This window comes from Chelmon rostratus, chromosome 17 (genome assembly GCF_017976325.1).
Source record: "Chelmon rostratus isolate fCheRos1 chromosome 17, fCheRos1.pri, whole genome shotgun sequence".
In the NCBI taxonomy this organism is placed as follows: domain Eukaryota; kingdom Metazoa; phylum Chordata; class Actinopteri; order Chaetodontiformes; family Chaetodontidae; genus Chelmon; species Chelmon rostratus.
Window position 1 is genome coordinate 18944883 of NC_055674.1, and position 22325 is coordinate 18967207.

At 45.1% G+C, this 22325-nt stretch overlaps 1 protein-coding gene across 3 annotated transcripts in view; it reads right to left on the reverse strand.

Annotated features, from left to right (window-relative positions):
* The window catches only part of pkn1b (protein kinase N1b), a 31766-nt gene extending 12900 nt beyond the window's left edge, over nt 1–18866 (reverse strand). Inside the window, exons 1-3 of one of the 3 annotated variants that reach the window (XM_041956535.1) lie at nt 18334–18866; nt 1415–1715; nt 11–156 (exon numbers count right to left, since the gene is read on the reverse strand). In XM_041956535.1, the coding sequence (XP_041812469.1) occupies nt 11–156; nt 1415–1715; nt 18334–18360 (474 nt within the window). In that variant the 5' untranslated portion in view covers nt 18361–18866. Of the gene's footprint in view, nt 1–10; nt 157–1414; nt 1716–4539; nt 4939–5855; nt 6052–18333 lie in introns of those variants that run through there. The other 2 variants (XM_041956534.1, XM_041956533.1) reach the window with 2 other exon arrangements.
* Between the last annotated feature and the right edge of the window lie 3459 nt (nt 18867–22325).

Here is a 22325-nt window from a genome sequence, read left to right on the forward strand (position 1 = left end):
GGATGAATACCTTGGTGCCTCCATTGGCATAGATTGGGATCATGTTCTCTGCTCCCTGTTTGACTTTCAGCTCAATGTTTAGCTGTCGCTCCAAAGCCGCGATGCGGTGCTGGTTGGCCGACGTCCGACTGACTGACCCCGGAGACTTAGGAGCGTCTGGGCAAGAGGAGTGGTTGGACGGTAAGTGTCAGGTTACTGTTGGTGCAGCTGTTAAAACATTATCCTGATAATCCACATGAAGTTAAAGACAAGTCATTTTATATGTTTTATCCCACAAACTACTGTTCTTGTCTAATGCAAAACAATACAAAAGGTTTTGACATTGATTTCGCGCCTCTGAGGAAGCCATTGTTTTCAGATTTTGCCAGTGTTGTATGAAAATCACCAGAGACATCAAATTGAACATATCATACCTTTTTTCGTTGTGTTAACTGGTGTGTTAAGAAGCAGGGAATCAAATATGAAAAACAGATGGTAACATGGGGGGCATCGTTGGTCCATTTCAATAATCTCAACTGCCAGAAACGCAGACATTTATGGTCCAGTAGGATGTAGTCTACTGACTTCAGTGATCCCCTGACTGTTCCTAAAGTCACACCAGCAGGTTGATATTTGTTTTTTAGTGTCATGTCTCGACTACCACTGGATTGATTGCCATTATATTAGGTACATTCATGTTGCCCTCGGAATAAATTGAAATAACTTTCCCTAACATCATCAGGTCAACATTTCAAATTATCCAGTACTTTGGATTATGACCAAATATCTAAAAAACTAATTATCTAATGATCTTAAATAATGAGCCTCAGCTGTACTTTGTGTTTAGTGCTAATAAGCAAATGTTATCATGCTGACAAGCTTAACTAAGATGGGGAATTTGGTAAACATTACACCAGCGAAACATCAGCTGGTCAGCATTGTCACTGTGAGCATGCTAGTATGCTAAACTTAGCATTTAGCTGAAGCTGCAGCACAGCTGAAAACGTCACACCCCTGTCCAGTCCTGCAGACTCAACCCTTTTACAGAGAAATTAATTCGGCTTTAATAATAACTCCACTGCCAAGGTGGAACAACAGAGCTGCCCCATTCCATGTTTGTACGTTTCACACACATCAGCAAGATTCCCGCCTTGAACAGGCTGTGAAAACAGGCCTAACGTCTGCCCAGAAGGTAGGAAAGTAACAAAAAACCCTCATATCACTGATGAAAAAAGTGTATGTGACGTGTTGTACTGAGAACAAGTAAAACCACTGGTATAATCTTTTAAGGTAAACTAACAGAGATTACATCAGATAGCCCAGTACTGGAAACGTGTATGCAGTGATGACGCTGTAATAAGTACGCCCACGTTGTTTCAAAGAGCAAAGAGCATACTGCAGTGGAACAGAAGCTTCCCCGTGGTGGATACTGTACCTTTGTTGTCATCAGGGCCTTTGACCACGATGTGCGCGTCCAGCTCCTGCAGCTGAGTGTGGAGGTCCTCCAGCTTGCGCTTGGAGCTGCGGAGCTGCGAGTCCACCTGCTGGGCATTTCTCTTGTCGGTGGTGGCCCTGCGCAGATTCTCCGCACCCTCCTTGATCTTCAGCTCCTTGCGGATCTCCCTGCGGATCCTCTCGCGGTGCTCGTCCAGGCGCTGTTGCACGCTGGAGTCGGAGAAGTCAGAGTTTTGGTCCAGACCGAGCTGCTGGAGCACTGACAGCCCGCCTGGATCACTCTGAAGGAGAAAAGATGGAGGGTGAGATGGTTGAGTAGAAGGCACGAAGCAAGAAGGTGGCGGTGGCAGAATACGAGAGAGAGGAAAATATGCTAGGAATCGAAAAAAGAAACTATAAACTATATTTAGCCTGCTGTGTATGAGGGGGGTTTACTCAGTTTGAGTTGAAAGAGAAACCGACTCAAAAGGTGACGACTCCGGCTGAGAGTGGCTGAGCCGAGGTTACGACAGACAAAGCCAGTGACAGCCTCCTTGCACAGTTGTGATGAAGTGGCGCTCCGAGGGGATGAAAGGAGGTGAAAACAGCTAATCGTCCACACAAGAAACCTGCTGAGCTGAGACGGTGAGGCAGCATCAAAGCAGAGGCAGCGCTTAAGTGCTTCCATCAGCTGTCCTCGTGATCAACACCAACCAGATTACAACAGATCAGAACAGCATTAATACAGACGAAAATCAATGAGTGTCCTGTCTGCTTCTGGATGGGTCACATGTAAACATAAACGCAATGAGTGAATGTGTTAAAAAATGTGACATAGCTGTGGAAACACAATCACAAAGGCCTGTGTGTGCAGCGTTTGCACAGAGTCAACGCTGTTAGTCGTTATTTTTGCTGGCCCATCTGTGATTTCGGCGCTCCCTTCCTCACTTTGCGATTCTCTACATTACTCCGTGATGTGATTCGAATCACAGAGTAACGCACAGGCTGCAGGGATTAGAGGACTCCCTGCGGCTGTGAGTTTTTGACAGACTGTCATTTGCCGCCACCACAACTGGAACCATATAACAAAGACGACACGCTGGCTTATGGGGGCTGCTGTCTGATGGATCAAAGGACATCAGAAAAACCACCTCGCAACATGAGAGAGATTCCACTGTCAGAGAATGGACGCGCTTAAAGCAAGCAAGAAAATGCTTGGCAGCATCCTCTGTGTGTGACTTGGTCCAAATAGTTGAAACAAGCAATCCAGATTGTTATTCCACATCAGCAAGGTGGAGAAATTCCTCCGCCTCTGAGCATTTCAACATAATAACGCTGCGTCAAGCTAAGCTAACTATCTTTCCTTTCTGAGTGGAATACAGACGTTACAGCACGATGAGTCCTCCCAAATATTGGACGTTGTGAAAGGAATCACTAACAATGCATAACCAATTCTGTGCGGGCTTGTTGAAAAAGCGGCAAATAAACCACCTCGTATGAGCATTCATAGGCATTACAGATGTGTTACATGGTCCAGTCTGTGGCACGCCATAATGGAAGTTATCCAAGCAACGCTGGCCCTCAAGTGTCAGTCAGCTGCTGCCATGGAAAGCACCCGCCCAGAGGCCTGCAGCTTAGACACTGTTTCCACAAACAGGTCCAAAATCTGTTCTGAAAATGTTTTGGAAAATGGAAAAAAGTCATTATCATTCACATTTCCTTCCACAAAAAATTAGGTGAACCCAATTTGTCAATTTGACTTTCGTATTAAATATGAATTAATTAGTGAATTAAAAAAACAAAAAATTGAAAACATCTGACATAATATTCACATGTCCATGAGAAGGTTTACCGATACACTGCTGACCTGGACATGAGGTCCTCAAACACACAGGCTGACCACAAGCCAGGGGCCAAAATAATGTGAACACCTGGCCAACCCCAGCAACACCACACTAAAGCTCTAAAATACTGCAGGTAAGACAAAACCTCTCTAACACAGTCTTAAGTGAACATTAGAAGCTTTACAAAAGGAACATACCACATGTTGCACATAACAGTACATGTTATTGTGTCCATCATCATTTTTGCATTTGTTTCCATATACAGAGAACCACACATATTCTTCAGAAACCTACTGAAAAGGTGCTGAAGGCCTGGAGATACCATGCATTCATTCAGTGTTGTGACATTAGATCTCATCAGATCTCTCTCTCACTCACTCACACACACACACTGAGGACTGTCCCCTCCCCTCTGCCAGAGTATAATGACGGGGGGCCTTTCACTGCACCGTGCAGCCAGCCATCCAGCTTAGCAGATCTGATTACAACTTCTTAGGTCTCTGTGGCCGTCCAGCTACATGCAGGCTGGGGCTACAGCTCTGCTCTCATTAAAGCCATAATCCATCTGCAACACAATACAGTACAACAGTCAGGCAAGGCCCGAGCAACTGACCAAACCACATGGCACACGCCAAAGGCTTGCAGGATTTTAACTGCGGTTTAATGCAGTGTTATGTCATTGCACAACTTTGATGCAATGTAATTGAGCCTGTTTCACAAAGTGGTTGTGGAAAAAAGTCATGAAGACTAATAGCAGTACAAAAGTGTTTTTTTTACAAAGGAGTTTGGTCTGAAAGAGCCTCTGACACATCTTACCTTTTTCAAGATGTACACCGATACAAACACTGCCATCACTGACCAGCACACAGATGTCAGCATGTACACGTGAACCGCACATATCCTTAATGTGACCGGCCGGAGGAGCTCAGCAGCGGAGGCCACAGCCATTCAAGGCAGACGAGAGAGCAGAGGCAGTAACACGCCATGAGCGACAGGAAGGGAGAGTTTGTGCTGTGACGCACTCCTGTTCAACACAATACAACTTAATCCCTGGTGTTTTACAACAAAGAAGCTCTGGAGCGAGGTACAAGACAGCTCACACAGCCGGGCGAAATCACAGCAGCAGACAGGAATGAAAACTCACGAGTGATTTGATGTCAGACGGGAGATGTTTTTACAGGAAGTGAACGAGGAAGCTGACAGAAAAGAGAAGGGCCATAGAAATGGATGGACAGAAACAGAGGCGGCCATGTTGAAACCTGCTTTGGCCATAGTTGCCTACCGAAGACTCTGTGTCACTCTGCTCAGTGTGTACTGTGGAATCAGCCGGTTGATCTGCAGGCAGGTCCTCCAGTACGCCCTCACTGGCCATGTTTGGCCTCCCTCTGGCCTCGTTCCCGGCCCCCTCCCTAACCTCTGTCTCCTGCCACATACACACACACACTCAGACGGCCATTGACAGCAGCACCAATCAGGCAACACCAAGCGCTATTCCTGCCTCCTCAAAATCCAGGATGTCCTTCCCGCCGGGAATCAAAAGCCAGTCTAAAACCGGAGCGAGTGAACGAGTCGGAGGAGAGGAAGAGAGAACAGCACAGACCGAGCCCCACCTCGCTGCTTCCTGTTCTGCTCTTTGCCAGATAGAGACTGAGGCGTCATGCACTTTGTGCAGACACACACACACACACACACTCGGGTGGTTTTGTAAGTGAGAGAGCTCACAGCCAAACTGCTTCCTGCTGCTGGGTCTCTGAGAGACAGGCTGCTGTGATAGATTGTGGTCATGTTAAATGGACTATCAGACCACGCTTATCTTTGTGCGTGTGTGTGCCTGTGGAAGTACCATACATGCATATATGTGCAGGGCTATTTCTATTATTTACATGATTCTATTATTACATTTACAACAAAAAAATGCACAACATGAAGCGACCGTTCACTAAGTTCTGTCATGTCCTCTTCATATAACACCACACCATATGGAGACAAACTGCACACACAGAGGAGGAGACGGACGTTCGCCTGCTGCGTACAAGTCCACTGGAAGCTGAACAGATTTTTCTGCGATCTAAATCCGCAGGAAAAGTGGGACGACAAACTGAGTTGTCGCCTCCGCCGCACGAACGAGCAGAGCTCACACACCGGCAGCGCTGACCGATCGCAGACCCTCGGCCCGCTTCTGACGGCCCCATCGCTGTCTGACTTCTGTCCTCGTCCTGTCAGCGAGAGACACACAGGGTCATGGGTTTGTCTGACTCAGACACTCAGCAGTGTGAGGTCGCTGACCCTCCGAGCTCTCACTGTGTGGCAGATGGCCCTCTTCGGCTCCCTATCTCTATCCGTCGTCCCACGCGCGCTTACACAGAAGGGTGCACGCTCATGGACAGAGAGGGCGAGGGACAAACACGCGCACATTCAAAGAGGCACCAAACCTCATCTAGTTCTTCTTATTCTGCCACACTGCTGTAGGGGAAACAGGAAGTGAAATAACATGAAGTTAAGCCAATATATGGAAAACACAGACAGCTGCTCTTACTTAGCATCATTTTGATTAAAGACATAAATGCTCTGTGAGCTGGTAGGAAAATATTCCCTTACCAGGCAGCTGTGGCTCTCAGCGCCTCCTCTGCGATGTGGACCGGTGGCTGCAGAGATAGCAGCCCCCATGCATCCATACTGTCTCACCTGTACAAATATGGCTGAGCTGTCTTTAATAGCTCCACTGTAATGAAACTGAAAACCGGAAACTTCAAAGATGAACACCAGCTGCCACGATGCTTGTGGTGCCAAACTGTCGTGCTCATCGTGTCTGTGAAATAGAAGCGGTTACTAAAACTGTGCTTACACAGTATCAGGAACTAAGATCACCATGGGTTTATGCATACAGCTCTTAAAGTTACAGTCTCACCCTGTTCACCTGGGGGGGACTGACCTGAAACACAAACTGCCTAATTAAGCCCTTAACATCCAAACTTTCCCCACAAGTAGCTTTAAGAACAACAGAACCATCACCTGATTCTGCACTGTATCATAAATATCCTGTGTCAACTTGTTCCAACTCCGCAATGAAGCTATATGATGTTTACACTGAGGGGAATCTTGAAGCCCAGGCCTTCATGTCCTAAATGCCTCCTGCATCCGTTTATACACCTGTCCCCTGAATTTAAAATCAAGCGGTTTTGTTTGGCTGCAGCAGCTTGAGTGTGTAATGACCGACTCCCTGTCAGTGACATTAATCCAAATGTTCAGTTTTGATGTCATTCGCTGCTGTTGAACCAATCAGCAAACAGCTGCCTGTTTACTCTTCGAACTGACACACAGCAACATTAGCTATAGCATAACATGGCAAGTGACACCGCTACTGGCTCCACAATGGAGGAGTTTTGTTCAAAAAGAGGAGCGACTTCAGTCAGATGGACAACAAACCACGGTTTGATGTGCAGGACGACCATAACAAAACAGTCTAGCAGAAGCACGAGGTTCAGTAGGAGGAGAGACAAGCACAGCATCACTGAATCTTCTGTTTAATGGTCACAGTCTGTTTAATGGTCCTGAATTTGTTTCTTAACATTTGCAGCTCTTTAATTTCTCTCCATTTCTTTCCACCACTCATCCATGATTAGTCCACCCGGTAAATCTAAATTCACACTAAAATCTGCCGTTTTGAAACAATCTGTTTGGGGCAGCAGTAACACCAATGTCATGCGGTCACGGCTTTGAATACGGCTCAGCCAATCATAATCAAGGACCGGAATTGTTTAATAATGTACAATAAAACAAGGAAATGAACACACTTTGCAGAAATCCTTGCATGTCCCTAAGGCAGCCCAGGCTGCAGTGACACCAACTCTGGAAATCTTTGGTTTAGAGGTCAAAAGGACCAGAGAGACGACTGATTTAGAGCTGAAACGGTTAGTAGATTGAAATAAATTAAAGCAAGAATACAAAACATTCTGTTGCTTCAGTTTTACATCACTGTCAACTCAATGTCTTTTTTAGAAAGAGAAATCCAGCCATTCCAATTGTAACCGCACTTTTCATTGTTGTCTAATATTTTACTGGCAAGTCTTGACTGATCAAAAAAAATAATCAGTAGCTGCAGCCCTAAAGGGATTATGAAGCACAAGAACAATATGTATTGTTGGCCGACAGCTACAGGCAGTGCAGGAAGCTAAAAAACAGAACTAAAGGTCATAGCTACAGCAGTCTCCTATTTGTTATGGTATGTTACTGCGAAACCATTTCACACAGGACTGTGGTCTACTGTTTACAGGTCTTCAATTAAACAAACCTGTCTTTCTCTCTATACCTCTTCCATCTTCCACTCCCTTCACACATTTGCCTTTTTTTACATTACTCCCTCTGTCCTGTTTTTCATCATCTTATTGCCAGTCCGTCATGCATTGTCCTCTGTCACAAATTTTGGATGGCAGACTTCTGCCCGGTGCTGCCAGTGGGTGACAGAAAGCCATTTGATTAAGTTTTAATGGCCCGTCAGCTCATCTTGGCTCGTCTGTGCCTATAAATAGAGATTAAGTCCTTTCTGTTGGGGTAGAGGCAGTGGGGGGATTCTCCAGCTGCCAGCTCTTACTCTGTCATTTTATTACTCATTCATTCACTTGCTCACCGACACCTGCAATTCACACGAAACAATAATAATAATGGGGTCGGGAGTGGACTTTCAACCTGATTGTTAGAGTTTAGGGTTGCCAGAAATAATCATCATTCGATAAATGTACCCTAAGCCAGATATTGCATGGATGGATGTTTTTGTAGTGGGCAGGGGGATTGGGGTTTCCAGGAAGTTACTGGTGATGAAAATATGTTTATTATCAGAAAATGTGGATTAAACTGTGCAGCGCAAGGTCATGCCAGGAGCTTGAGTGTGTGTGGATGTGGGCCTTGATGTTGTTGGAAGCTGTAGGGACAAGTGTGACCTGTGGGCTGTGATCGTTGACAGGGAGAAAGGAAAAGAGAAAGAGTACACTTCAGTGGTTGGATCTTTCTTAATACTGACATTTATCACTTGAATGGCACGTGTGTGTGTGTGTGTGTGTGTGTGTGTGTGTGTGTGTGTGAGACAGACAGAATTTGGGAGAAATGCAACTTTAAATTCTCCTCACATCCTGATGTCTGCACACAGCCTCATTCAGCAGGCAGTGGATGGGATTTGGGTTAAGAGGGGGCGGGGGGTTGTTTGGAGGTTGAGGTGGAGCAGGGAGGTGGGGGGGGGGTGAACGGTGAATTCCAGTTAATCTCTCTAAAGAGACACACACACACACGCTCATGCCTTCTTGCCACTGCACAGAAAATAAAACAAAGCGATGGATACCAAATGAATAATATAAATAACACACTCTGACAGGGGAAGCACAAAGACACTTAACACTCGTTCCATACGTGCACACACACATACACACACACACAGAAAGACTAATGCACTGTAACTGGTCGGTAATGAATAAAACAGCACAGTAAGGCGATGTCAGCTGGAAGATCAGAGCACTAACAGGAGGAAATGTTGCTCCTCATAATGTCAACACAGCAGTTCAGAGGGAAGTCTGCGTACAGCAGACTGCAGAGTTAACTTCAGGACACTGTTACACTCAGTGAGCAGAACAAGCTGACTCTTATGTGGGTAAGTGGGCCAATTTGACTGTAAAGCTGCAGAGTTAAGTATGATGTTGGCTGCGACTCTCCTCAGCAACAATTTGGTCTGTTGTGGCGGGCTTGTGTTTCGGGCCGACTGACGAAGTCAGATAACCAAATAGCACAATAATTAAATTTATGCTGCTTTTACAGAAATCGTTAACATTCTGGATAATACGCCTATTTCCTTTTTTGACAGCGGGTTAAATGAGAAGATTTAAACCAGTCTCATTTCTGTACAGTGAATTTGAAGCTACAACCAGCAGCTGCTAGTTTAGCTGGCATGAAGGGTTATCTGCCAGATTATTTCTTAGCCAGGATTGCTAACAAATGAGAAAAAATGTGTTAAACAGGGAGCTGCGGAGGTGCTGGTAGGTGGATTTTGTTACCTTCGGACAGAGCCAGGCGAACTGTTTCCCTGGCTCCAGTGTTGTGTTAGGCTAAGAAAACCAGCCCCTGCCTGTAGTTTCATAGGACAGTGGAATTAAACTTCTCATTAAGCTCTAGGCCAGGCAGCAAACAAGAGCATCTCTCTTTAAAAGAGCACTTTATGTGTACAAATCAAGCCCAGTTCATTTGTCATGAGCTGTGCTACTCAGATCACTTTAAAGTCTTCTACGACGCTGGAGCAGCTTTGTTCAGTCTGTGAAAACTACCCTGATGATGTCATCAAGGGTTATCTAAGATTGGGCTTGGAAATTATAAATGCTTAGCAGAGCACCTGCATTAAAACATTTAATGTGTTTGACAGATGTGGAATATAAGGCCCTAGGATATCTCTGCCCCCTGCGTCGATTCTGAATAATCTTATTTTAATCTGCCATCACATATAATCTGTATCTCTCTCTCTCACACACACACACTAAACTAAAACATTAAATCACTGCAGTTTTCCTTTAAGACCAAGAGAATGCAAACTAAACAAACCATGAAATTATCATAGCCAAAACTGTTGGCTGATATCTAGTCTCATATTACAATTCTACTTTGGCCCTGTATGAATGAGTTAACAGTTTACACAATGTACCTTGGACTGAGTGTGTATCGCCTGTTAATCCATAAAATCCCTCATATTCCAGAGGAAATTCTGTTGCCAAAGCTCCTTTTGCCGTTTTGCAGTGCAGTATGTCTGTATGCATGCCCGCCGCACTACCACAGCTTGATGAAGAGATCGTGTGCATGAGGGGAGAGGAGTCTTCCAGCCTGGGCAAACAGGAGAAACACTGTGCAGAGGTTTAGGTGAGAAAGTGAGTCCTGTGTGTGTTTCAGTGCACATCTGCCTGCGTCTGCGTGCTGCAGCAATGTGCGCCGCGCGCCATGAATGGCATCTTTGTGAGAGGGTCGATCTTCTCAAGAGACTTCAGTAAACGCTTATGTGTTTGTGTTCCCGGCTTTGTCCATTGTGAACCCTGCGGCAACAAACAGTCGCTCTGTTCAGGCCTCTGAGTGAAAAAAGGCAGCGTAAACCCCCAATGAGAAAAGCTCTACAGTCCGCACACTTAATCTGCTTCTGTCATGCATGTAACGGCGGCTTGAGCAAATGAGACAGGTGAGAGACACTGAAACAACTTGAAAATACAATTTTGCAGACTGAGCAAGAGCATAAAGTTTCTGAATAGTTATCAGTTATCAGAATAGTTAACAGCGTAGATGGTGTAAAGAAAACAGCAGTTGAGAGCAGGACCTGACCGGCTCTGAGGTAAAAAGGTCCTTGGACTTGAATCCAACAGACGTGGCCCACTTTTCTCTGAATGCTCCACTGAGCACCACCTGCATGTAAAAAAGGCAGCAAACAAAGTTGTTGACCTACAACAGTCAACCTGAATGAGGGTGTTACTCAGAGGAGAACTAATGAGGCACTTCATGGCTTTACAGTCATCGCTGCTTTAACCAGTGTCATGCTCCGGTTGTTATCTTTCCGGACTGGGGGGGTGGGTGTTGGAAAGGTAGATAAAAAAGAGAGAGATGCACAAAAAGAGAGGAGAGGAGGGATCAAACAATAAAGAGGAGACAGTAAAGTTTAAGGTAAAGATGTAAGAAAGAGAAAATGGGGAAGGTCATGATGGATATGAGGCACATGTTATGTTGGAGTGTCGCCACTTGAACGCAACGCCAGCAGTCTGAGCTGCATATACATGACAGGAGCTGGAATGGAGACGACTGTCATCTGAAAAAGGCGTTAAATGTTTGATGTTGAGCGTATTTAGTTGCTGCCAGCTTAAGAGTGAGGCAGCACAGCGCTACGGGATGAGGCCACGATGTTCTGCAGCCGTCCAGTGATCCCTGGGTCCATATTAACAGAATATCCTACACTTCCTCCTTCTAGTGAGCCTACAGGGATAGCGTGAGGGTTACAGATGGCGTCCGGCTGAGACTTTCTTACTTCTTCACTCTGCAGGCAAATAAACACATGCAAACCTAAGCGTGAGCGCGGTGCTGGGACAGCAGCAGGTAAGGGAGAGTCATTTTCCAGCAGAGTGATTGGAGGAAAGACAAAAAGTGCGCCACCGTGCACTAAATATAGATTTTCCAGTGTTGTGTTCAATCATGGTTGCTCCATAATTCAGCATCTTGCAGCTCTGAAATCTCACAGGAATCCAACAGTTCAAAACATGAATGCGATACATGAGCCATCAGCATATCCCTCACTCTCTGGGACAAATCCAAAGTCAGATATTGCGCAAATCATACACAGGATGTCCACGGGAGACTTTACCAGAGACTCAAACACATGCGTTTAAATCTGTGGTTATTAAGATTGCCTATCTGTCTCCTACTCGTGAATCTAGTGGATAGCGGGTCTCTGACGTGCTGTACAGCAGCTGCTTTCTTTCACATGCAATATGCTGTCAAGTCACCGACAGCGGCGGTCAGGAGGGGACGCAGGGAGCGGAAGGAGCCCCGCTATGTAATGTAATGGTTCAGCAGGCATGATGGTAATGGACATGGAAAGCAGATTAAAAATGATTATGGCAGAAGGGCTGAGGGGGATAAGAGGTCCATTCTATAATGCACATGATTATCCCTCTTTTACTGATGCTGTTGATTACGATAGCGTGGAACTCATGAACACAGGGCGAGCAGAGGAAAAACACACAGGCAGCACAAGTGTTTACAAGTCTGAGTTATTTCAATTACAGTCTAATAGTTAATGAAGGCAAGACCCCATTAGTAAAGGAAGTGTGCTTTGAGACCACTGTAGCCCTCAGACAGTAGTGGCTCATCTGACGTACCCAGGAGTTGTGGGTTTTTGAGTTGTTCAGCTTCTCGTTTCGGTTTGTGCAACTGTTCTACGTTCAGACTTAAAGTACAGAACAGTGTTTAAAGGATGAGACTGGAATTATTTTGCATTGCAAGACCAAAACCAACAATGTGTTAGTCTGCCCCAGTATTCAGTCTAATGACTTGACTACCCTGTCTAATAAGAATAAGAATCAAATAATTTAAAAGAAAAAGTCACAATATTTTCCTATAACAGCTGTACATACAGTGCATTTATCTGGGACTATTTTCAACTGCGGATTAATAAAGATTTGATGCACAAGATGGTGTACGTGGGATTGACTTTAAACTACAGCTCCCATGTTCATGTTAATGGAGGAACATGCCTGTGATTGTACAGATGGCCATGTCAGTCTGTCAGTCAGTCGGTCCGTGTCGACATGTTTAATATCAAAAACTGCTAAACGTCAGCAAGTTAGCACGCTGATGTTAGTGTCTGTGGCAAAGTACAGACTCACAGAGCCACAAGCATGTAGACTCTAGTCTTGTTGGACAACACTGGAGGTCTATGACACAGAGAAATAACAATACTAAACTATACTATACTATACTATACGGGACTGTAGTTATTGGACATTGGATCACATGAGTCTGAGTCAATCCTACGTAGCCAACACTGGAATCCAATGCTACAAATAGTATAATACTAATAATATTAGTGCAGCCTAATGTTCATCTGTGCAGAAATTATTTATACTGTATGTATTTATGTTGACGGAACTGATGAGTTATATTCATTAAACACAATTGATTTAATAAAAAAAGACTAATTTAATGTGATGAATGAAAGTTGAGGATTTTGTCGGTGGATTGTTATTTTTTTTGGGGTGACGGCATCATAAAATGTGACGACAGACATCCAGAGCTTCATTTGAAAATGTCAGAAGAAACTTCCAATGTAAAAAAAAAGACATTGGGTTGAGCCCTAATACTGTACTGTGTCAGGCTTTCTACACAGGCTTTCTCTAATTCATGTTGGAGGATCAATTCACTATTAATTTTGGTGTTTTCATTGGATTTGTTGTCATCGAGGAAAATACAGAGGGTGCGTTCATCAATAAGGCAGGAGTTGAACATTTGGGATGTAAATGTAGCTATCAACATTTAATAATGAGCCTGAGATTAGAGTCCTGGCAGCAGCTGCAAAGATGACAGCCACACATCTCTTCTGAACTTTCTCTTTCCCGTCTCTGCTCTGGACTTCCCCTGCAGACGCTGCATCCTATTCTTTAACGACTATTTATGCTCCTCAAGTTACAACTCCCATAATCTCCCACGCATTGTTGACGCTGGGTGAAAAAAAAAAAAGGCAAACTCACAATGGACTCTGGCTGCTGTTTGTGCCTCAGTCTCCCACTGTTCCAGCATTTCAGCCTCAGAGACTTTAATAGCAACAATGGCTCCAGTTTGGGTTACATTTTGAAGGGTAGGCTCGCTGCTGGACTACCTGTCTGTCTCTCCCTCTCAAGCAGGTAATAATAGCCGTTTTTCTTCGCCGTCTGTCTCGCTTTTACGGCCTCTGGGCGGACAGAACAGACAGTCCACTGTTGAAGGCAGCATCACGGCCGGGCGCGCTGCTGCTCCCGTGAAGCCTCGGGTCTGTGCTCCCCTTAAACCCAACACCACTCCTACGGCGCAACACGCAGGCTATCGCATGACCCCGGCACGGGGGCAGGATAACTCATCTCATGTGCCTCAGGTGCAACCACAATCAGGTCACATAGCACAGGTTCCTCTCCGTTCTGGCAGTTTTGAATCGTTCCCGCAAAGGTCGACACAGCCAATCAAAAACATCAGGTTTGATTTCGTCAGTATCGATCAGCTCTACTTTTATTCTGTTTTGTTGATTCAACATACAACCTCCTCTTGTTTGTCCCTTTAACTCAAATTGTTCTTTAAGTGATACACCCAGGCCAAACACCTCAGTGTAAGCTGTTTCACAAGCACTGCTGGGCCTGCTGTGCCCACTGGCACTACAAAACTGCTTTAGCCACCAATCAATGCTCGTTTCTCGGCCGAACACGTGGCTCCTAAATGGCTCCCTCGCTTTGTGACCTTCCTTTCCCTGAGTCATCCTGAGAGAAATATCGTTTCCAGATTGAATTTACGCTATGTTGCTCCCCCAGCGTAACACCAGCTCTCTAACTTGTCCTTCTTAGCAACACATTCTTCAATCCTGTAATACCGCAATCCCTTAAAGCTCTAAAACACTCGTACAACCAGCTTAGAAAAAGCCAAAATGTGGCTGAGCACAAGTAGCCACAGTAACATAAAATAAAATAACAGTTCGTCAGTCATTCACCAGTTTCTCTGTTATATGCCTTTTTTATTTTCTTCCTTCTCTTGGCTTGGCATCAATGATAACTAATCCTCTGAAGGCCTGGTGGATGGCTGGCATGTATGAACAACAGCTGGTGTTCAGACCGGTCAGCTGAATGGAAAGGGGCTTGGTGAAGGGTCAGCAGGAGCCCCCACGAGAATGGCGTGGAAACACAAGAGAGTCATGGATGCTAGCTTGAAGGGAGACTTTGGATTTTTTTTAGATTGTTTTCTCGACACTGGCATTTAAGATATCAGCTTTCCTCCCCGGCAGTAATTGGGACTGCCTGGCTGCACCCTGCTGAGCGAGCTCAGGCTGGACGCACCTACGGGGTTTATTGATGAACGCCGTTAAGATGTCCCGCCGACGCATCGAAGCTGTCCTGCAGCAGTTGCAAGCTTGTCTACTGGTGTGTCTGGGAGGGAGACAGATTTCTGCAGACACAGTGTAATCCTGGATTCAGGCAGGAGGGACTGGATGTTGGGGGGGTAGTGAGGGCACTAATGCTACCCTCCTAGGAGGTCAGACACAGCGAAGTCCACAGTCTCCTAATCCTATTATCCATAGCAGTGGCAGCTGGAGACACACATTATGGTGAGTGTGATGCAAGACATCACTGTGTATTATAACACGTGTGGGGCCATCAACAGACCTCAGCCCGCAGCGCTCAAAGCCTGCAGATGCCATTAAAGAACCGAACAAAGTTGCCTCTGCTCTCTTGCGTGATCAATAAAAAAGTCATTTGGTCGGGAACTGCCTTTGCTCATTGCCGCTGAGTGAAGAAGCAGCAGCAGCTCCCCCGATCTGCACAGCCCCTGCAGATAATAACTACAGGAAACCAACAGAAATAAAGAATTCATGAGAGGGCGGCCACAAAGTGCATAGCCCCCTCGAAGTGTATGTACAGAGCTCACATCCTCAGCGGGAGGCTTAACTTACATTCCTCAGAGCCACTTGAAGGAGAAGGAGGGCGTAGGACATTGTTAATGCGGGAGCGTCAAACAGGACAGAGAGGGCAGGAAAACACCAACAGCTACGCCACACTTTACACTGATGGCCTCAACGTGGGCGCGTGGGGGCAACGCAGGGTCGTTTCAGCTGCGACCTCCAATGTGAGGGGTGTCCTCAACAGCACAGCCCCGACGAGCCATTCAGGAGGAGGGAAGAGAGCTACCGAGCCAACTTAATCGCCCACGCCGCCGTGCCTCGGCCCACCCTGACAGGTTCGGCCTGTCATCATTACCAACGTGGCCCCTTGGTCTCGATCAGCCGCTGCTCGCTGACTGTCCGCCAGCCCGCGGTAATGATGACTGAACCCCTGCCACCGCCGCAGGGGGAGGCTGAATTCATCAGACCGGGTCTAAACTGCTCCACTGCGGCTCAGGCAATCATCGAGGTGTTATAGATTCAGTCGTTAAAGCGCACACACCGAACGTGCCGTCAGCACAGCGGGGCCGGACAGATCAACAGTTAATTGTGCTGCGTGTGACTTCATGAGCTCCTGCAGTTCAGTGCAATAATGATGCACCGCATAATGGTGAGATTACAATAATTAGGCATTAAAGGTGCACTCCACCAGTTTAACACAGTGAGCTAGTTTACTTACGAGTCCGTGAAAGCGTTATGTCCTCTGTGACTCTGGTAGTCTGAGAAAATAACCCAGGTCTTGGGTCAGGGTTTGGAGACTATACATTTATACATGTTTCTAAAACACATGGGCTTTTACTGGGCAGAGAAAGTCCAACAAAAGATGCTACTGCACTGCACTATGGGAAATGCAGTCTCCAACACTTTTGGATGTTGACCCATACTGAAGATTATACGGCTGCATATCTGCATCGGGGTCCATGCAGATTGCGAGCTTTTCTAGTTCTTTGTTTCTTATCTAACCGACAAGAAGCAAAAGAGCAGAGGACCAATGGAGCAAAGACACAGAGGATTTAAGATGATGAAATAATTTGACTCCAGGCCAAGCCTTTTGAGATAAATGCAAATATGTAAAGTTAATTATTACGCCTCCACTGTGAGGTCAATGAATGCCCAATGTGGTCAATTATGTGCCCAAGCAGTGGGTGGACATTGCAACCCACCTGCCAATTTTAAAGAACACAAACAATGAGAACAAAAACAATGAGGTTCCAGCAGTGACCCTTTGTTGCATAGGCCTCTAAAAATCAGGATAACTCAGGATAACTCCTTGATTTTGATCATTCTTTTATTAATGTATCACCTTGTGGAAGTGCAAACACTAAATTTCTGGGAGTACCGCTTTAAATGTGCTGCCCGTATTTACAGGAAGCTTTTCAATGATCGCTGTGCTGTGGAAACAACGTAAAAAGTGGTCACAGAGGTGCAGCATGGCCCGTTTTAGCTGTGACAGAGGCGGCGCAGCTTTCCAAGAAACACTCCCCATTCTAGGAAACTCCTAAATGTCAAGGAAGACGCCATCTTTCACTCACAACAAATGATTCAGCAGTGTCTCAGAGACAAACAGATTATGTAAAGGATGGCCCTTGAGTAAACTTTTCCTCAGTAATGACTTGTGTGAAGCCAAATCAATAAAGGCCGACTTGTGTAGATACATACAGGAAATATAAGTGGTTTGTCGCTGTAGTTACACGCAGCCACGCATTGAAAATCTTCCTTCCCAAAGTCAAAGTATTTAAAAAAGACTAAATAAACTGTGCGTGCTCTCTGCAGCAGCAGTTTAACCTCGTGGCGGGGGCTGTGAGAGAGATGTGCCGTCTCCTGGCATGAGCTGAGCCGGCGCTCGGCCTTTAATTTTTAACATTTCCTTCCACCGTGTCCCGGACCAGGCTAACACCAGGGCAACTGTAACCCAACCCTTCTAAATTAGACCGAAGGGTCTGACACCACGACGGCTTCCATGACTCACCTGACTCCACCTGAGGGCAGCCGCTCTGTCACAAATGGGAAATCGTTGCATTTAATCTGGATGAATCTAATCTGTATTAAGGCTGCTGAGGAAGTGCTGGCTGTTGTGATTGTATCTGTGAAACTGTGTTTATCACGTTTTGTGTGTGAAATTAAGTTGCTAGAAAGGTCAAAGGCTAGAAGTTAAGTTGCTAGAAAGGCGACAGCGCACCTCCTCTTGTACTGTGATGTTATTCTGCTTTGCAGTTTCCAGTTCATACTAAATTCAAAAAACAAACTAAGCTTTTTTATGCAGCTTCCTCCAATTGTTTCAGAAGTGTCCACCTGGTCACACAGAGTTTAACACACTGCCGTCTTTCCTGGTGCTTTAGCTGTTCGATGATGATCACAGTGTTCAGTGGAGGAAAGTAACCAAGCACATTTAGTTTTATTAGTTCTTCACTGAAGTACGATCTTTTGTTTTAACTCCTGCGTCAGATGTTAACATGGGTATCTCTCCCATGTTTCCAAGGCTACAACATTTTTAATGAGCGTGCTACAAATTTGATGTGTGGCCCTTGAATGAGGTGGGCATTTAACAGGCGGGGAGGGTCTGATGAAAGATGCTTCAGAGTTGCATCATGGGAACTGTAGGATTATAGCACTTTTGGGACTTGACCCATTCTTTGGACGAAAACTCAGACTATTTTGGCTTCCAGACGTCCCGGAAGTGCAATACTGGTTATGATCATAATAGCATGGAATAACTTTTGAGAGCTCTCTCATCAGACATCAGAACAACATCAGTTTGTGCTACTGTTTTCATCACAGACCCTCTCCTCTCGCCACCACCACTTCAGATTCAGCCACAAACATCTCCAGATGTTTGCCACATTGGATCCTTGTGCACATCAACACAGCACCGTTAACACAGGAGGGAATGAAACTCACTTGTAGCTCGTTGTTATTGGCCATCATGTGCAGCGCGGCCAGCCAATTAGATGGCGACGCCAGGTGACTTCTATTAATGTCTGTCTCACTTTTCAGCCGTCAGATCATTGTAGAAATTATAGCTGAAGTCCTCCAGTGGTTGAATACAAACAGTCCAACGTTGGATGTCCGGTACAAAAAAAACGAAACAAAAAATACACTCAATAGTTCCGCTGAAGTCGCAGAAAAGCAAGTGAAGAACATGTTAACATCGTGATTGTTGGAGGCACGACCGAGGAGCAGGTGAGACCATCACCTCCTGGCTGCAGGACGTCAACTCTTGGACTCTGATCCGCATCACGCAGTGCAGTCCGTCCTGTGGCGGCGAGAGCGACTGCTGCCGCAGGCTGTCTTCTCATCCTCGGGGCGAAACAAAAGACTGCGAGGAAACTAGAAACCCGCCAGGATCACCGCCGCACTCTGCCCTGCTCATTAAAGGAAACCATCCTCCCCGCGGCGGTGCGCTCCCGCTCGGCCCCGCGCAGAGCTGTGAGCCGGTGAGTGATGCTGGGGAGGAGTGAACTAGCGTTAAGTCGGTTAAAGATCGACACGCGCCACTTCCGGTGACAACCTTCAAAATAAAACGTTGCAAGTCAAATTACTACGTTAGTTTTACAACTAAAAATTGGACTCAGAACCGCAACATTATGTTTTCTGATCACTGTGGTGTAAATTAGGAAAAAGGTTGGTTAGCTAGCAAGCTACACCAGGATAATTCTTATGAAAACTAGGTGACTCACGTAAACAATCAAGCTAACAACACCGATAACATGCTAAACCAATTAACTACAACACATTTACTCACAGCCAGCAGTTCCAGAAGCATTTGTTGAGGTAATGTGATGTCCAGTTGAACATACAACATATATGAAACACGTTTTTACCAACAAAACAAAAATATGGCAGTATTTTGCTAACGTATCAATTTAGGGATAATACTTCAGCAGACTTTTCATAGTTTGGGGTGAACTACTCAAGTCTGCAGGGGCCCCGCTAGAGGGCGCGCGTGTTACACACAGCAGTGGGGAAACTAATATCCTGCTTTATATTACATACTTAACATAATGTTAGAACAATATTGACTAATAGGAAATAAAATTTACTTAATGGCGAATGAAAACCTACACCGGGGTGGCCCTGGGTCGTCCATTATTTACCGGGCTTCTGCTTAGATCCCCAGCTCCTGTCCATATGGAGAAGTGTGCATGGTCAGATATCGTTGTGTGTGAATGGATGAATGAGTCTCATTGTGAAGCACTCTGAATAAACGCGTTGCATACATGCACGCTCAATATCTCAATGTCTTTTTTGTAACCCAAATGCACTCTAAGTCGAACTTGGCTATCACGAATTTGTGCAGACTATTTAAGCTACTGCAGCTTTCCGCATTTAAACAGCAGCCAGCCTCTTTCTACGTTGAATGTTTTAAAAGGACTTCTCCCATCAGCTGCGAACAACTTTGAGCGCTTTTATTTTCGGTCCAACGCGCTTGTTCCGGTGCTCTTATTGTGGCTTCCTGCGGCCAGCTTGACGCAGCTGTGAGCGGGCGCAGAGCTCTGCGGCAGCGGAGCGCCCTCCTGCTTCCACCTGAGACCTGTTGATCACATTTAGATCATGACAGCACAGCACGCTGGCCTGTCGACAGAGCTAACGACCAAGGCTAGCGAATGCGTTAGCTTCACTGCTACTGAAGTAGCTTCGATGTAGGTATTCACAATTTGTGTAGAGGCACATGCTGTCTTTTACAGCTTCTTAATGTGTACTTCAGAGGACATTTATGCATTTGAATCCCAGACTGTGAAGTCAAAGTTTAAGCACTCTAGGAATACACATACAGTATAAACATGCAGATACTGAAGAGCACGGCCAGATTAACCCACTGGGAGGCCCCTGTGCTGAGCTAAAATCAGAGTTTTCATAATGTCAGGCGTTGTGTTCAAGTGTGCTTCGGCAGGATGAACGCTTCCTCTCTCAGGAGGTTTGCTGTGAACAAACAGACAAATCGTCTCTTCACCAAACTGCTGTCATTACAAACTCGCACATTTGTTCTCTTCTGCAGTGTCAGATGGCGCTCATCTGCTGTCAGAAAAATCAGGACGGAGGGGGAAGCCAACCAGGCTGCGTCGGATCGTTGGATGGATGAATGAGGGCCTTATTGCCACCGGAGGAATTTGCCATGCCTAAGACGGCTGCAGTGACAATATGACCACTGTCTCACTGGAGTCTGTGTGAGACGACAGGAAGAAACGCCCTGAAACATACGCAGGAGGAACAGATTTACTAACTCACTGTCATGTGTTCAGTACAGTGTAAATGAAATGGAAAGGCTTTTGTCCAGGAAGTCAAATTCAGAGCATCTTTGACCCTTTAACACTATGAACAGTCTGTTAATAGTTGTGTATTGTGTGTTTTTCTGCCTCTTGGTTACGTTGTCTACAAACCAAACGTCATATATCAGACAATAAAGTATTAAACTGAATTCATCCTGGGTTTAATTGACCTCCGACCCCATCATGTGGAACCTACCATCATAAGCTTTTGCAGCGTGTAATAAGAAACTAGTGAACCATGATGTTCATCTTATTTATATGATGAAGATGAACAACACTCACATCTGCTTCAAATAACAGTTGTTGTTTTTTTTGTTTTTGTTTTTTTTTGGGGGGGGGGGTATCTGCATGATCAGTGTGACAGAGGATCAGCACTGTGCAGTAGAGTCAGTGATGATAAACTCTCATCAGTGTGTGAATGTAGCAAAGTCTGTATAACAGCACACACAGTGTTAATATTAAACACAGTGGTAGAAAAAAGCAGCCAGATGCTTAAATTAAAAATACAAATAAAACAATGTCAAAATATGGCAGCAACGCAAAATGGAACAGGAGCAACTAAAGACTGGGAAAGTTGTGGAACGCTCCAAATACACCTGTTTGGATCATTCCACAGGTAAACAGGTTGATTGGTAACAGGTGATAGTATCATGATTGGGTATGAAAGGAGCATCCTGGAAAGGCTCAGTCATATTAGTCAGTTTGACCTCTTTGGTCCTGCAACAGTTATAAAGGTAAAGTGAGACTGTGTAACTTTCAGAGGCAAAAATAACTCCATTCATTCTGTTCATTCTGAGCAATGAAACACACCCTCGCTCAGCTTCATACAGGAAGTGGTTTGCAGCTCTGACCTTGTTTGGTCTGGTGTGACCAGCAGCTTATTGTAGCTAATGTTAGAAAAGTTTACACGCACAGAATTTTGCGATTTAACTCACAATACTCAGTTTCTTTTGGTGACTTTGCTTCACAGCCATTGCACCGAGTTTTAGCATTTACCATTATTCCCTGTTACCTGCCACCATACTTTTCAGTGTTAATGTCTGTATATATGACAGCAGTCCTGACAGTACAAGGACGACTCCATCACTACAATTATCTTGCTTCTGTCTCCTCTGAAGAACTTTATAACCAAAGTTTAGCAATTAGCCACATAAAAATCTCACTAATATAGTAAGCAGACTGAAAACTGTTTCAGAGGTTCCTCCATGAGAAGTGTGCATTAACGGGTCGACAGATGCACCGACACAGAGTTCAAGCGACTTTATTTCAGAACTTCTGACCACTGGCACAACGACAGCACAAAGAGCTTCTGCAATACAAAAGAAGATGATGGCGACCGTTCACAAAGCAAAGCTATTCATAATGTAAACACTTAAATAGTTTATTAATTCTATTATATGAAAATTAGTTGCAAAGTTACACAAGAATATCAATGTAAAGGAACTTGAGGCACTGTAGACTATTATTTAAACGATATAGATGCACATATAGGTTTAATCTCATAAATTGCATGCATTATTATTATTGTGCTTGCTCATAGACTATATATAAGGTCATAAGTTATGATAAACTGGTATAAACTCTTAGATATGATCATGTATGCATACAGCAGCAGGGGCTACA